General features: G+C 45.4%; 1 protein-coding gene across 1 annotated transcript in view; it reads left to right on the forward strand.

Annotated features, from left to right (window-relative positions):
- The window catches only part of LOC148511899 (myosin heavy chain, skeletal muscle-like), a 319,183-nt gene that overhangs the window by 231,490 nt on the left and 74,201 nt on the right, over positions 1–13,492 (forward strand). Inside the window, exons 9-10 of the mRNA XM_088482738.1 lie at positions 9,108–9,304; positions 12,910–13,042. Of these exons, the coding sequence (XP_088338864.1) occupies positions 9,108–9,304; positions 12,910–13,042 (330 nt within the window). The remainder of the gene's footprint in view (positions 1–9,107; positions 9,305–12,909; positions 13,043–13,492) is intronic.

A 13,492-nucleotide genomic window follows, 5' to 3' on the forward strand; every position in this document is an offset into this window, starting at 1 on the left:
TTCCACAGGCATTTTCCTCATAAATCAGGTTATTGGGGTTAGTTGACAATTCCTCAAAGTGTGGTAATGTTAGCACACGGCTGCTTGTTCGTAATGAGATGCCACTTACAGTAGCTTCAGGCTTAGTTACACTTCCTTACTCTATGATACAGTTTTATTATTCTACTCTTGTGTTTTTAACCCCTGATCATTTTTTGACTGTTTTCCACCTGCCCTGACCTTGGAGCTATTTGCCTTTATATATTGCAAATCAAGCGATCGCTCTTTGCGCTGTAAGGATGCCCTCTATGTCTTAGTGAGCGACGGCAGTTAGTGTACGCTGGACTATAAAACCTCCCACCTGTCACTCGCAGCACACGTCATCTCCGGGAAGAGTCTGATTAATCGTGAACATCGAGGGCCATCGGAGCTGCTCGCAGCGCTTAGGGTTGACCTAACCCACCCCAAGCACTGCGAGCAGTTCAGACTAAAAAACAACCAAGTCACGTGTGCGATGACGCTACTTTGCTAATTATGAACGCCCTTTAAATGCCGTTTTGGCGGCCAGACACGCCTGCATTCGCACAACCACTCCCCCGTTCACAAGAACCTTCCCCTGTTCCCACCCACAAACGGTACTGTCTGTCACTCAAAGCAGCGACCTGAAAGTGGCTTGCGAGCTAGAAAAATGAGGTCGCAACGAATGACTTGTGCACGCGCACTGCGAATTATACACGCATGCGCAGATGTGCAATTATCGCTCCCTGCGAGCGAGCGTGCCCTAACGAGAGACTCTGAATGAGGTCCTGAGTCCCTAAAGTGTTATGTCATGTCTGCAGTGCTTAAGGGAGTCCAGAGAGCTGCTCTTCATACAGCCATGCATGGAGGACATCTGGGCCCCATAAAAGACAGTTGATTACATTAAAAAAAGATACTAAACTAAACCTCACCCGACCACCTTTAGTGTGAGTGATCGTCTTTGAGTGTAGGAGCAGGGGAACAAAGAATGGAAAGAAATGATTTACTACAAGAGTTTTCAATAAGAATACATGAAAGGTTCATAAAAATCATGGGAGTTCTAATCAAAATGTTACAGGATTTATTATCTTAGAAACCTTGAAGGACCAATGAACCAAGGGGCAAAGGTGACAAGTAGATAACCAAACCTTGTCTAAAAGATTAAGGGCCTGATTCAGAGCCGGACGCAAGTGGCTGCTCGTTCACTCCGAGCGATGTTTGCCCAACTGCGCATGCGTACGGATCGTAATACGCATGCGCGAACCAGTCAGTGCGGCCGAAAATCTTGTGCTCGCAAAATAGCGAGTGCCTGCTATTTTGAGTGACAGAATGAGGCGTATGTGGGTGGTAACAGGGGAAGGTGCTTGAAAACGAGGAGTGGAGATCCGATCGCAGGCGCGCTTAAAGGTCAAAACGGGCGTTTTATGGGTGTGCATAATTAAAACAGCAGCGTCATTGACCACGTCACTGGGTTTTTTTTTAGCCAGAACTGCTCGCAAAATTGTGGTAGCAAAAACCAACCACAAGAATAGCGAGCAGCTCATACCCTGTTCGATGTACTCGATTAATCTAATAAATAGTGGACATGACGTAGGATGCGAGCGGCCAGGGGGCGTAGTTTCCCAAAAAACTACCGCAAGTTTTGTTCGCTCGTTCAGACCTAGAGGCGTGAACAGACCGCAAAGAGCGAACGGTTCATTTGAATAGCCACCCCTATTTTGTGGACGAGCGAGCGCAAATAGTGACTGTCTCTGAATCAGGCCCTAAGTTCTGATACAACTCTCGTCTTTTTATCTGCGGTACCTATGTAAAGACTGGACGTTTCCAAGATATTTTTCTACACCTAACTCCAGATAGATGCGAAATCACGAAGATGCAAATTCGCCACTGAGACCTTGGTGTGAGGAAATAAAGAAGAAAAAAGCAGCAGTGGATGTGACTCATACACACTAGAGAATGATATTATGTCACGAGACTCATGCTAGTGGTTATGATACTGTACTGTAGGTGAATTTCGTCCAAGGTAATAGATGAATCCAATCATCCAGAGCAGCAGAGATGTAAATTAGAAATTTTTCCAAGTCCTGGTTCACCTTTCAGTCTATCCATAGACTGTGGATGGTTTGTGCCTACAAAAGGCAGTTTTCTATTTGAACCTTTGTTTGTGCCTGCTCTGCTCCTGCTACTTGTTGCTGTTACCTTGTAAAGATATGTCCTGCTATATCTTTGCACCATACACCATGTAGTGTGCCTTGCTAGTCACGCTGTGCTGTGGCGTATGGAGTCACATCATAACGTACTGAAGTGCTATAAAAGTCAGAGAGTGTAGTACAAGTTTCTGTCCACCAGATGTTGCTTTTCCTAAACTGCACTGCGCATGTGTAGTAAAAGACAATGCAATGTCTGTATTACCACCCGCTCATTGGCTAACTGAAACTGTTATTCGGTACGCTGTAGTTGTCATCAATCGAGAGCTGTAATTGAATGTTTAATAAAGGATTAAATCATTCGGTGTGCGAGTCCTAAGTACACTTTTGAAAAACAAATTATACGTGTTTTGCCATCATTATAACATCAGTCAATGTGATGTGCTCCATTGTTTTGCAGGGAAAGTGCCACACTCACACAGTGATAACATGCCTTAGAAATGTTGGGTTTGAAGGGCACTGTATAAAGCCATCACTGAACTACAAGTCTCAGTCCAGAAAGAGGTGTCATTAAATTACAAACTGAGTGTGCCACTAGGAGTTTGTAACTGTCACTACTCGACACATAACCATAAGTGACGGTCACTGTGGCACTGCAGAAAGTGGTGTGCGGCACTCACATACTGTAGTGATTTCATGTCTTAGAAACTAGTAGTGGGGTTTGAGTGAAAGAGGTGTCTCTGGGTTACAAGCTGACAGTGCGTTTTATGCTGCACACTAGCGTCACTGTCTGCACTGTCCCAGCTGTGGCGGCTGCTGGCTCCGGGGGCTGCACATGTGATCTCGCGATGCTTGCGAGATCCCGCACATGCCCAGTGGAGCCGGCCGGGAGTGAGACACAGTGCAAGTACTTACAGTACATTGTGGATGTCAAGATTGTACAATATATCGTACAATGTACAGTACTGTATATTAGTGTTGTAATACTGTGCTTTTTTTCTTTCCCACAGAGCAAGTTGTTCACATTTTGGCCCTCTTTCGGGTAATTGCCCACCTTTTAGTGGACTGTTTTTTTTTATTATGTTTTATTTAATTATTTTATTTATTGTAATACATTTCTTTGTTATACACCATGTTTTGTATATTTCAATTTAACAATTTACAGGAGAGAAAGTTCAATTTGCCTTTAATGGTAAATATATCAACTGGATTTAAGTTCATCTGAGCTGTTTACATCGTCAAAAGAAGCTTCTATCTACATCATCAAAAAAAGTTGATTTCATACTGTACACAGCAATGCCGGCATTGGTGGAAAAAAAATTACATAGAGTTTCCACCCAAAGCATAACCAGCCGCGGGCTCCTGAGCCAATCCTGGTTTTAAAAATACAGGGGACATAACATGTAGGGGTCCCCCATATTTTATGAAGCAGCACTGGGCTCTGTGAGCCAGTCCTTGTTTTAAAAAAAATTGTTGTGGGGTTCACCCTATTTTTAAAACCAGCACTCGACTCCATTCCAGCCAGGGTGTAATGCCACAACCAGGTCACCCTGGCCAAAGCATTAACACCCCAAGGTAGTCAGTGCAAGCCGGGGATCTCAGGAGAGTTGGGGACCCCACCTGCAATAAATTGTTCCCCCCCCTCTCCCGAGCACCCAGGCTTAGGCTGAAGCATGGGGCTCCTCCCTGCACCCCTGGCCAGTGTGTGCAGGGGTAATAGTGGGATTAATATATGTTATTTTATAGTGGGACTACAGGTGCCAGCATGCCTGCCCTTTGGCACTTGTGGAACTACAAGTGCCAGCAGGCGGCCGGCACCCATGCCCCCACTGTAAAAAATAGTGAAAAAATTACAGTATACACACACCATACATTTTATAAGTTTATTACACACTCACACATGTTTTCCTGTTGCCATATGTTCAGTCCCCTTATCCAAGTAGAAATCCCGCGACCTGTGGGAAAAAAAATCCTATTCTCACCTACCTGCTAATGTCCAGGAGTCTTGGCTAAATAATAAACCAAGACCCCCAATCCAGTTTGGACATGTAGCGATGCATGTGTTAACACATGCATCTCTATCCGGTGAATGACAGGGAGCTGCATGGTATCTGTCATTAGCCGGGGCTGCCAGCCAATCAGCAGACGCTCTACAATTAACAGTGGCGACGGTGCTACAAGTGTGCAGTATAAAACGTATACAGTACAGTATGTGTGTGCCGTACGGGATCCCACAAGAATTGTGCAGTCCCTGGAGCCGGCAGCCGCCACAGAAGAGACAGTGCCGACAGTGCCGCAAGTGTGCAGCACAGTCAGTTTGTAATCCAGAGACATGTCTTTCTGGGTTGAGATTTGTAGCTCAGCGATGGTTTTATGCACCACTGTTCAGACCACACTACTAGTTCCTAAGACATGCCATTGCTATGTGAGCGCCACACACCACTTTGTACAATGCCGCAGGGACCGACACTTTCCTAGCAGCACAGCAGTCCTCCTAGTCGCCTAGAGGATGGGGATTGGTGTCCTAGCAATGGGCACCATTCTTCGCCTTTTCAGGACACAAGTACTGTAATTGCAAGGGCAGACCTTGAGCTGACTGCTTAAATGACTAACAAAGCATCCTGTATTATGTTAATGAAAGGCTTTTGCTTGCTTTGGGAGAAGGGACCTGTGTATCACTCCTGGCTGGTTCCACTGGACATGTGCAGGATCTTGCAAGCATCCCGAGATCCCATGTGCGGCCCCTGGAGCCAGCAGCCTCTGCAGCAGGGGCAGTGCAGACAGTGCCACAAGTGTGCAGCATAAAATGCACAGTCAGTTTGTAATCCAGAGACACCTCTTTCACTCAGACCCCACTACTACTTTCTAAGACATGAAATCACTACACTAATTGAGTGCTGTGCACCACTTTCTGCAGTGCTGCAGCAACCGACACGTACGGCTATGTGTCGAGTAACAACATGTTGTAAAAGCTCCTTGTGGCACAACAGTGCCAACATTGGGTGGGATGTACTAAGGTTGCGGTGACCATTCCGCCAGTCAAACCCTGAAAATGGGTTTTTACTGTATTTTTCCTTTAGTACATCCTGCCCATTGCCACAAGTGTACAGCATAAAATGCATAATCAGTTTGTAATCCAAAGACACCTCTTTCTGTGTTGAGACTTGTAGTTCAGTGATGGTTTTATGCACCAATACCCAGACCCCACTACTAGTTTCTCTTCAATACTCTACAGCAGAGGTTCTCAAACGTGGTCCTCAGGACCCCACATAGGTCACGTTTTCCAGGTCACCCAGCAGGTTCACAGGTGCAGGCATTACTCACTGACACTTTTAATAAGATCTACAGGTGGAGATAATTATATTACTTTTGATTTTGTGAGGAAATCTGGAAATCATGCACTGTTTGTGGTCCTGAGGACCGAGTTGTAGAACCTGTGCTCTACAGTATGTGATTGGCCTGCCTGTCAGGGCTTACAGTTTTACTGTATTGTATTCTGTAGTGTCATGCTGTATCCATCCAGTGCCGTATTATTCACCACTGTAGTCTAGCACTGGCCACCCATTGGTGAAGCTGTGTATTGCATGCCTTGGATGTTGTCAAGTCTCACTGCGCCTTACCGCGCCATGCCACGCTATTCTCATTACACGACTTAGAAGCCTGTATGGCGTGCTATGAGCAAAGATGTAGCTGGACACATCTGTACTTCTGAACAGCTTACCTTGTGTACTAAACCAGCTATGTCTGATAACCCACTTGTATATGTACTCTGGCCATTGGACTCCAGGTAATAACACAAGTATCATAACACTAATAGAAAGGAAAATTGTAGCCCTATCAGAGGCATACATCTTGTAAAAATGATTTACCATAACCAGGTCATGTTATTGTTACAATCCACTGCTGGGATTTCTGACTGTCCTGTAGTTTCCAGGTTTGGCTGTTGCTAGGCAGCAGGGAAGCTGTCAGTATGTAGAAGTTTCAGCTGCAACCAGCCTGTAATCAAGCTCTCACTCTGTGGGCGGCTCAAGCTGCAAATTAATCTCTAATCAAGGAAGCTGGTTTGCATTGGTTCTTCCTCCTGTTACATTGCAGTCAGTCCCAGCATTCCCTGCCGGTGATAGTCTACTTGGAGCCTTTTCATTCAGTCCCTGTTCATGGTTTGCTGATCCAGAGTTCCTGTAGAAATTCTCAGCTAAGTGTATCACCACTGTGCTTTTACCCTGCTGTTATACACTCCTTTGTATACCACTGTGTTACCTGTGCTTGCATTATCTGCTGAGCAACCCACCTGTGCCTTGCTGGAATCACTATTTTAACCAGTGCCTTTCTATATTGAGAGTGCTGTCTTATGCTGCTGCTCCAATAATAGTGACTGTGTTTAATCATTACCACTGCATTGAAGACAGGTGCATCTCAGAGTGTTCTATTACTTTCATTCACCTGTGGTTGCACTTCAAGAGAATTGCATTATCTTATGTCCATTACCTGCATTCACCTGTGGTTAAATACTGTGCTGCACTTCAAGGATTGCATTACTCCAGTTATTACCTAGTGATCTCCTGTCTGTTGCATAAGCCCCTACTGTTCAGATATATAAGACCTGGCAGCTGCCTAAGTACTGGTGGGTGCGTCTAACACTAAGGGAACAGTGGGTGGCTGTTATAGGCAGAAGATCCTCCATAGAGGGACTCTAGGGGTCTTATGCAATAGTTTCATAACAGTTATGCTCCTCAGGCCATGCCTATTCTGAAATACAGTCCATAGAGAGATGAGTCTATAACCTGTCAGGTACAGAAGCAGCAAGAGGGGACTGTAAGGGAAGCTGACGGTCGCAATGCCGACTGCCAGCTTCCCGACTGTCTAATCCCGGCAAGGTACAAATGACAGGCATCAAAATCTTGACGCCTGTCATTAGACCTACGCCGGGAGCCCGACACTCGGCTTACCGATAGAAGGTAAGCCGGGCACCGGGCACGGACAGCCGTGGGGGGGAGGGCTAGGTTACGGGCTCTTGGGACAGAGATAGGCAACCCCCCAGGTGGTTAGGGTTAGGCTAGGGGAAGGGGAGGTTAGGGTTAGGCACCCCCAGGGGGAGTTTAGGGTTAGGCACCCCCCACGGGGGACTTAGGGTTAGGCTGTGGGGAAGGGGGGGTTAGGTTTAGGCACTTAGAGGGGGTTAGGGTTAGGCACTTGGAGGAGAGGTTAGGGTTAGGCACCCCTAAAGGAGGGTTAGGGTTAGGGGGGAATTAGATTAGCTATACTTACCTTAATGGACGATCAGGATTTACACCTATGCCGGGCTGCCGCTGTTGGGATTAGATTTGCGGCCGGTGGTAAATCATACTGATTCCGACTGTAAAGCTTCTGTGGAAGGTTTACCCTGGGCACAGGTGGCCCAGGCCACCCGAAATTTCTGTAGATTAATTTAAACATTTTCTTGACCCCATCATGACTGGAGAAATGTGAACCATGTGCCCAGAACAAGAGTTTGGAGAAAAGTGAGCCTCTCCAGTTAGGATTTGAAGTATCCTGGCTTTTTTGGACAGTACAGGCACAGGCTACTCCTGCATTTTTCTTGCTCTTCAGATGATACTTTGGACTAACTTAATTAAAAAGATTCCTCCGACAATGCTAATTGGTGCTGGATTATGGACTGTCATAGAAAACTGAAATAAAGGGGCCAACCTTATAAACTTATCCCAGTGCACTACAAATCCCTTTTTTGAGTTCTTTCTCAAAATTGGATGTCCACCTTGTTACAAAGACAAAATAATTTAATCCACGGAGTTAGGTAAGTCTCAGATATGCAAGTTTATCTTTAATTCTCTCCCTAAAATCCTGCCAGAATTTGCTATTTAAAGGCTCTTTGTTCCAGTTTAATTTAGATGCTAAAGTCCAAAACTGAATGGTATGTTGACTCAAAGAAAAAGAGTCTCTTTTCGAAGTTGAAGTAGATGACAGTAGTTGCTGCAGAGGCCACTCAGCCAGGTTCAGGAAAGACTCTCCTAAATGCTTCCAAGAAGGCTGAACAACTTTGTTACAATATATGTAATAGGAATCACAGAGAAAGTGAGGGATTGTTCTTGTCACTCTGGTTTGATTTAAATATCATTAAGGCACAGAGGGCCTGATTCAGACCCGCTCGCGAGCGCTGAGCGGGTCTGAATCAGTACTTTCTGCAAGGAGCAGAAAAGAAAAAAGACAAATATGCCTTTGTAGGGGCACTCTTATATATAATTAACTTGGAAATCGATAGTAATGAAATGATTGATGTAAATAAAACTTAACATTTAATATACAACTTTTTATAAAAAGAAATTCTCCCCAAGGGGTGATGTGCACTTTATATAATACATGAATATATTAAGGACAAAAAAGTACGTCCAATGGGATAAAAAGTATTAATGAGTAATCTGCTCCTATCTAGGGTAAGAAAAGATGTAAATAATATAATTACCCCTAGTACAATCTATAAAGAAGCATATTAGATTACACTAAAACATGTGTGTCAGGCGAATGATAATTACAATATATTAGATCTCTGTTAACGATCGACATTTAATAAATAATAGTTGGTCAAAAAATGAAAGAACCACACCTTGACAAATGAAAAGAATAACCTGATAGTATAACATTCGTGAATGTCCGTTATTGGTACACACAATCAGAAATGGAATACCTATATAAATTGGGTCATTGAATGGCAGCTTTGAAGTCTATGTCCCTTTTTATCAAATAAAACTGTGACAAGGATGGCACCTGTTATTCAGATAAAGGCACAAAATCTGGATCTCAGAATGTCTTTTTGTATATTTTTACAGGACAAAGCTTCAATATAAGTCTTTCCATGTCGTTTTATTTTCCATCATGCCAATATAGTATAATGTATATTTACTGTAGATACAATTTAGTGTGTATATTTTTTCATTTATCAATTCAACCTTCTCTCCACGTGTTAAGGCAAAGAGTGTGGTGGTGGCCTCCTTGTCTAACTTCAAGCTTGACTATGAAATATTGAAGGAACAACTGGAGGAAGAGTTGGAGAGTAAAGCTGAGCTCCAGAGGCAGATTTCTAAGATGAACAATGAAGTCACACACTGGAGGACACGATACGAGAATGAGGCCATTCAACGCACAGAGGAACTGGAAGATGCCAAGTGAGAAACTTCTGATTTCAAGATATTTGGCCCTATACTTAATTATATTGCTAGTCTCACTGCTAACCCATAGTATTATATCCAGTAGTCACATGAACAAGCTTTATCCTAAAATATAAAGCTAATATATGTAGTGAGCAGTGTTTATTTCATAGTGACAGACCTCCAATAAGCTTAATTGTGAATTACTTAGAATATTTTAGTTAATACCTCCATTTATATATAGCCAATAGCCAGGAGCAGCGAGCCCTCTCCTCTGAGTAGCCCCCCCCACTTCATGCATCTTACCTTGTGACAGCAATCGAGTCCCTCCTCCTCGGTGGTAGCAGTGACATGTGGTAAGATAGTGCATGGGTACAAGAGAACAAGCATTCTCGCACAATGCTAGAGTCTTTGTTTTCATTGCATGGTACGATCTTCCAGAATATATAACTGATAAGATGGCACCGCGTAGGAAGAGGGACCCGCTTGTTGGCACAATGGCGCAATACTATGAGTGCAGGGTGTGTGGTGCAAGGCCTCATTGACCTGTGTGCACCGTACACCCTGCACCCATTATAAATACACAACCTAACCAGGGGCGTATCTAACCATAGGCTAGGATGGCACTCGCCAGGGGCGCCGACCAAAGGGGGGGGCCATCTGGCAGTGCCACCAGCTGCTAAGGGGTGGACAAGTACCCCGGCCCCACAAGTGTAGGGCAGACCACAGTGAGAGCGGTCTGCCCTACACAGTTTACAAACAGACAGCCGCCAGCTGATTATTTCGCGTCAGGAGCAAGGATAAGTTAAGTTGTATTTTTTTTCTGTGTGTGTGTAAGCCTGGCACTGCGGGGGGGGGGCAATGAAATAGTGGGTGGCTGCTACTGGGGGCACTCTATGGGGGGGTGACTGCGACTGGGGACACTGTACAGGGGTGGCCACTACTGGGAGCAATTTTTAGGGGGGGTGGCCACTACTGGGGGCACTGTATAGTGGGGCCTACTACTGGGGCCACTGTATAGGGGGGCCTACTACTGGGGTCAATGCAGCATAGGGGAGACTACTACTGGGGGCACTGTATAGAGGGGACTACTACTGGGGGCACTGTATAGGGAGGACTACTACTGGGGGCACTGTATAGGGGTGGCCACTACTGGGGGCAATTTAGGGGGGGTGGCCACTACTGGGGGCACTGTATAGGGGTGGCCACTACTGGGGGCAATTTATGGCGGGTGGCCACTACTGGGGGCAATTTAAGGGGGGGTGGCCACTACTGGGGCCACTGTATAGTGGGGCCTACTACTGGGGCCACTGTATAGGGGGGCCTACTACTGGGGTCAATGCAGCATAGGGGAGACTACTACTGGGGGCACTGTATAGAGGGGACTACTACTGGGGGCACTGTATAGGGAGGACTACTACTGGGGGCACTGTATAGGGGTGGCCACTACTGGGGGCAATTTAGGGGGGGTGGCCACTACTGGGGGCAATTTAAGGGGGGGTGGCCACTACTGGGGGCACTGTATAGTGGGGCCTACTACTGGGGCCACTGTATAGGGGGGCCTACTACTGGGGTCAATGCAGCATAGGGGAGACTACTACTGGGGGCACTGTATAGAGGGGACTACTACTGGGGGCACTGTATAGGGAGGACTACTACTGGGGGCACTGTATAGGGGTGGCCACTACTGGGGGCAATTTATGGGGGGTGGCCACTACTGGGGGCAATTTAAGGGGGGGTGGCCACTACTGGGGGCACTGTATAGTGGGGCCTACTACTGGGGTCAATGCAGCATAGGGGAGACTACTACTGGGGGCACTGTATAGAGGGGACTACTACTGGGGTTAATGCAGCATAGGGGGGACTACTGGGGGCACTGTATAGGGAGGACTACTACTGGGGTCTACTACTGGGGGCACTTTATAGGGGGGACTACTACTGGGGTCAATGCAGCATAGGGGGGACTACTACTGGGTGCACTGTATAGGGGGGACTACTACTGGGGTCAATGCAGCATAGGCAGGACTACTACTGTGGGCACTGTATAGGGGGGACTACTACTGTGGGCAATGCAGCATTTGGGGGACTACTAATGGGGGCAATGCAGCATTGGGGGGCTACCACTGGGGCCACTGTATAGGGGGGACTACTACTGGGGGCACTATATAGGGGGGACTACTACTGGGGGCAATGCAGCATAGAGGGGGAGTACTACTGGGGGCACTGCATAGAGGGGGTAGGGGCGTCAGTCCATTATATTGCCAGGGGCGCTTGGATCTCTAGATACACCCCTGAACCTAACCTAACTCCAGTTCTAAAATATTTCTGATCTCTCCTTTTAAATTCTGAGTATATACGCAAACTCTACAACATGTGCTTTAGGTAACGAATTTAGTAGTCATTGTACTGCAACCCTATGAGAATAATAATAATATCTTGGTACAGTATGCTTCAGTTGTGGTCCATACATTCGCTATTGTTCCCTTCTTCCAAATGGACAAGATGCCCTCTAATTTCAATCCTCTAACCTCTACGCCTTTACAGAAACCTGTTTTACTTAATCTGACCCTACGTCCCCTGCAGCTTTTTCCTATGAATGATGGACTCTTCCCCAACCACAAACTCTTAAACTAACAAGGTAGCAGAGTAGGAATCCTAGTTTCTATACCCTTGTGAGCCTCAGCTTACCTCATGCTCCAGTTCCTATATCCTGTACCCATAATGAATTGGGATCATCGCTATGTGTGCGCATGGTTTGCTACTAGTCATCATCATCAGTGTGCAAAAGATACACTACCAAACCGGCATATATTCTCTTATGTCCAGCTCTGCATAACCTGCAGTTTCTTCAACATGTTTTCACTGAACTTTGTTTACATGAGAAAACCCTGTTACAACCCAATTACGTTTCTTCTCTCATAATTGTACAGTAGATGCAATCAAAATGCAAATAACCCAGCATCATGTGTACTTGAATGCGCCTATCCCCAGCACGTGCGCAGTGTGAACATACAATATACGCTCCACAAATGAGTGGACATTCATCTCTGCATCAGCCCCACAGTCTCCAATGATACAAAACTCAAGCATGGCACATGAAAGACTTTATACCTGCTAAAGTACTAATCCAATGCTAAATGTCACTAGAAACTGCAAAATCTACCTCCATTCTTGTTACCTCTATCTTTCCCTTCTATTTTGTGCGACAAACTGTCTCTGGTATTTCCACATAGAAGTCCCAATGCTGCTCACAGCTCATTACTCCAAAGTAGAGTTTACATCCTCTCCTCCAAATAATCTCCATCACTGTCAACAATGAGCGCCATTTTCTCCTGCTGCATTGTTGTCACCCTTGTCTTCACACTCTACTTTACTCCTCATCCATTGTTCCTACACAGAAGGGCTTTATAAGAGGAGGGGCCCATGTGCTACCTTACGCTGATGCATGCGCATTGTACACAATGGTACTGTGCCACAGTCTACTGCACATGGGCATGCAGTATCTCTGGGAAAATGGCAACCATTCCCAACACATGCCCAATATTTGTAAAGCATTTTGAGTCCAATTGGGATAAAATTGCCATATAAATAACATTATTATTATTATTTACATCTCCTTACAGGAGAAAACTAGCTAACCGTTTACTGGAGGCTGAGGAAGCTGTAGAAATGACTCAGACCAAATGCTCCAATCTAGAAAAAACCAAACAGCGGCTTCAGGAGGAGATGGAAGATATCTGTACGGACCTAGAGAAGGTAAAATGTTTCCTGTTCCATTGCTTTTCTAAAGTATATTCAATGCCCTTGGTATGGGTTTAAGTTTATTGATATTGGTCCACCCACTGAATGCATTAGCAACTAGGAACATTACTGAGGTATAAAGCATATTGTGCCTCATCCCTCCATGTTGTCACTATGAACTGATAGACAGAATGGGATTGGCCAAGAGGTTCTTATCTGCTGTCAAATGGCTGGGTCCACTTTGTGCAGGCAATGGGGATACTTTAAAGTACGCTTATCACACAATGCATACATTTAAGTTTATCAAATAGCCCCAAAAAGTCCTATTTTCTAGATTCGCTAATTGTAGCCATATTTCTCGGGGACGATTTACTGTAACATAAAATATTACTGGTCAGCAGCAGTAAGCAGTGACTTACTGTACCACATAGCTGGCCAGTCGGGCTCCTTACACACAAGGGTACT

This window comes from Taudactylus pleione, unplaced genomic scaffold (assembly GCF_031769625.1).
Source record: "Taudactylus pleione unplaced genomic scaffold, aTauple2 ptg000290l, whole genome shotgun sequence".
Taxonomy (NCBI): Eukaryota; Metazoa; Chordata; class Amphibia; order Anura; family Myobatrachidae; genus Taudactylus; species Taudactylus pleione.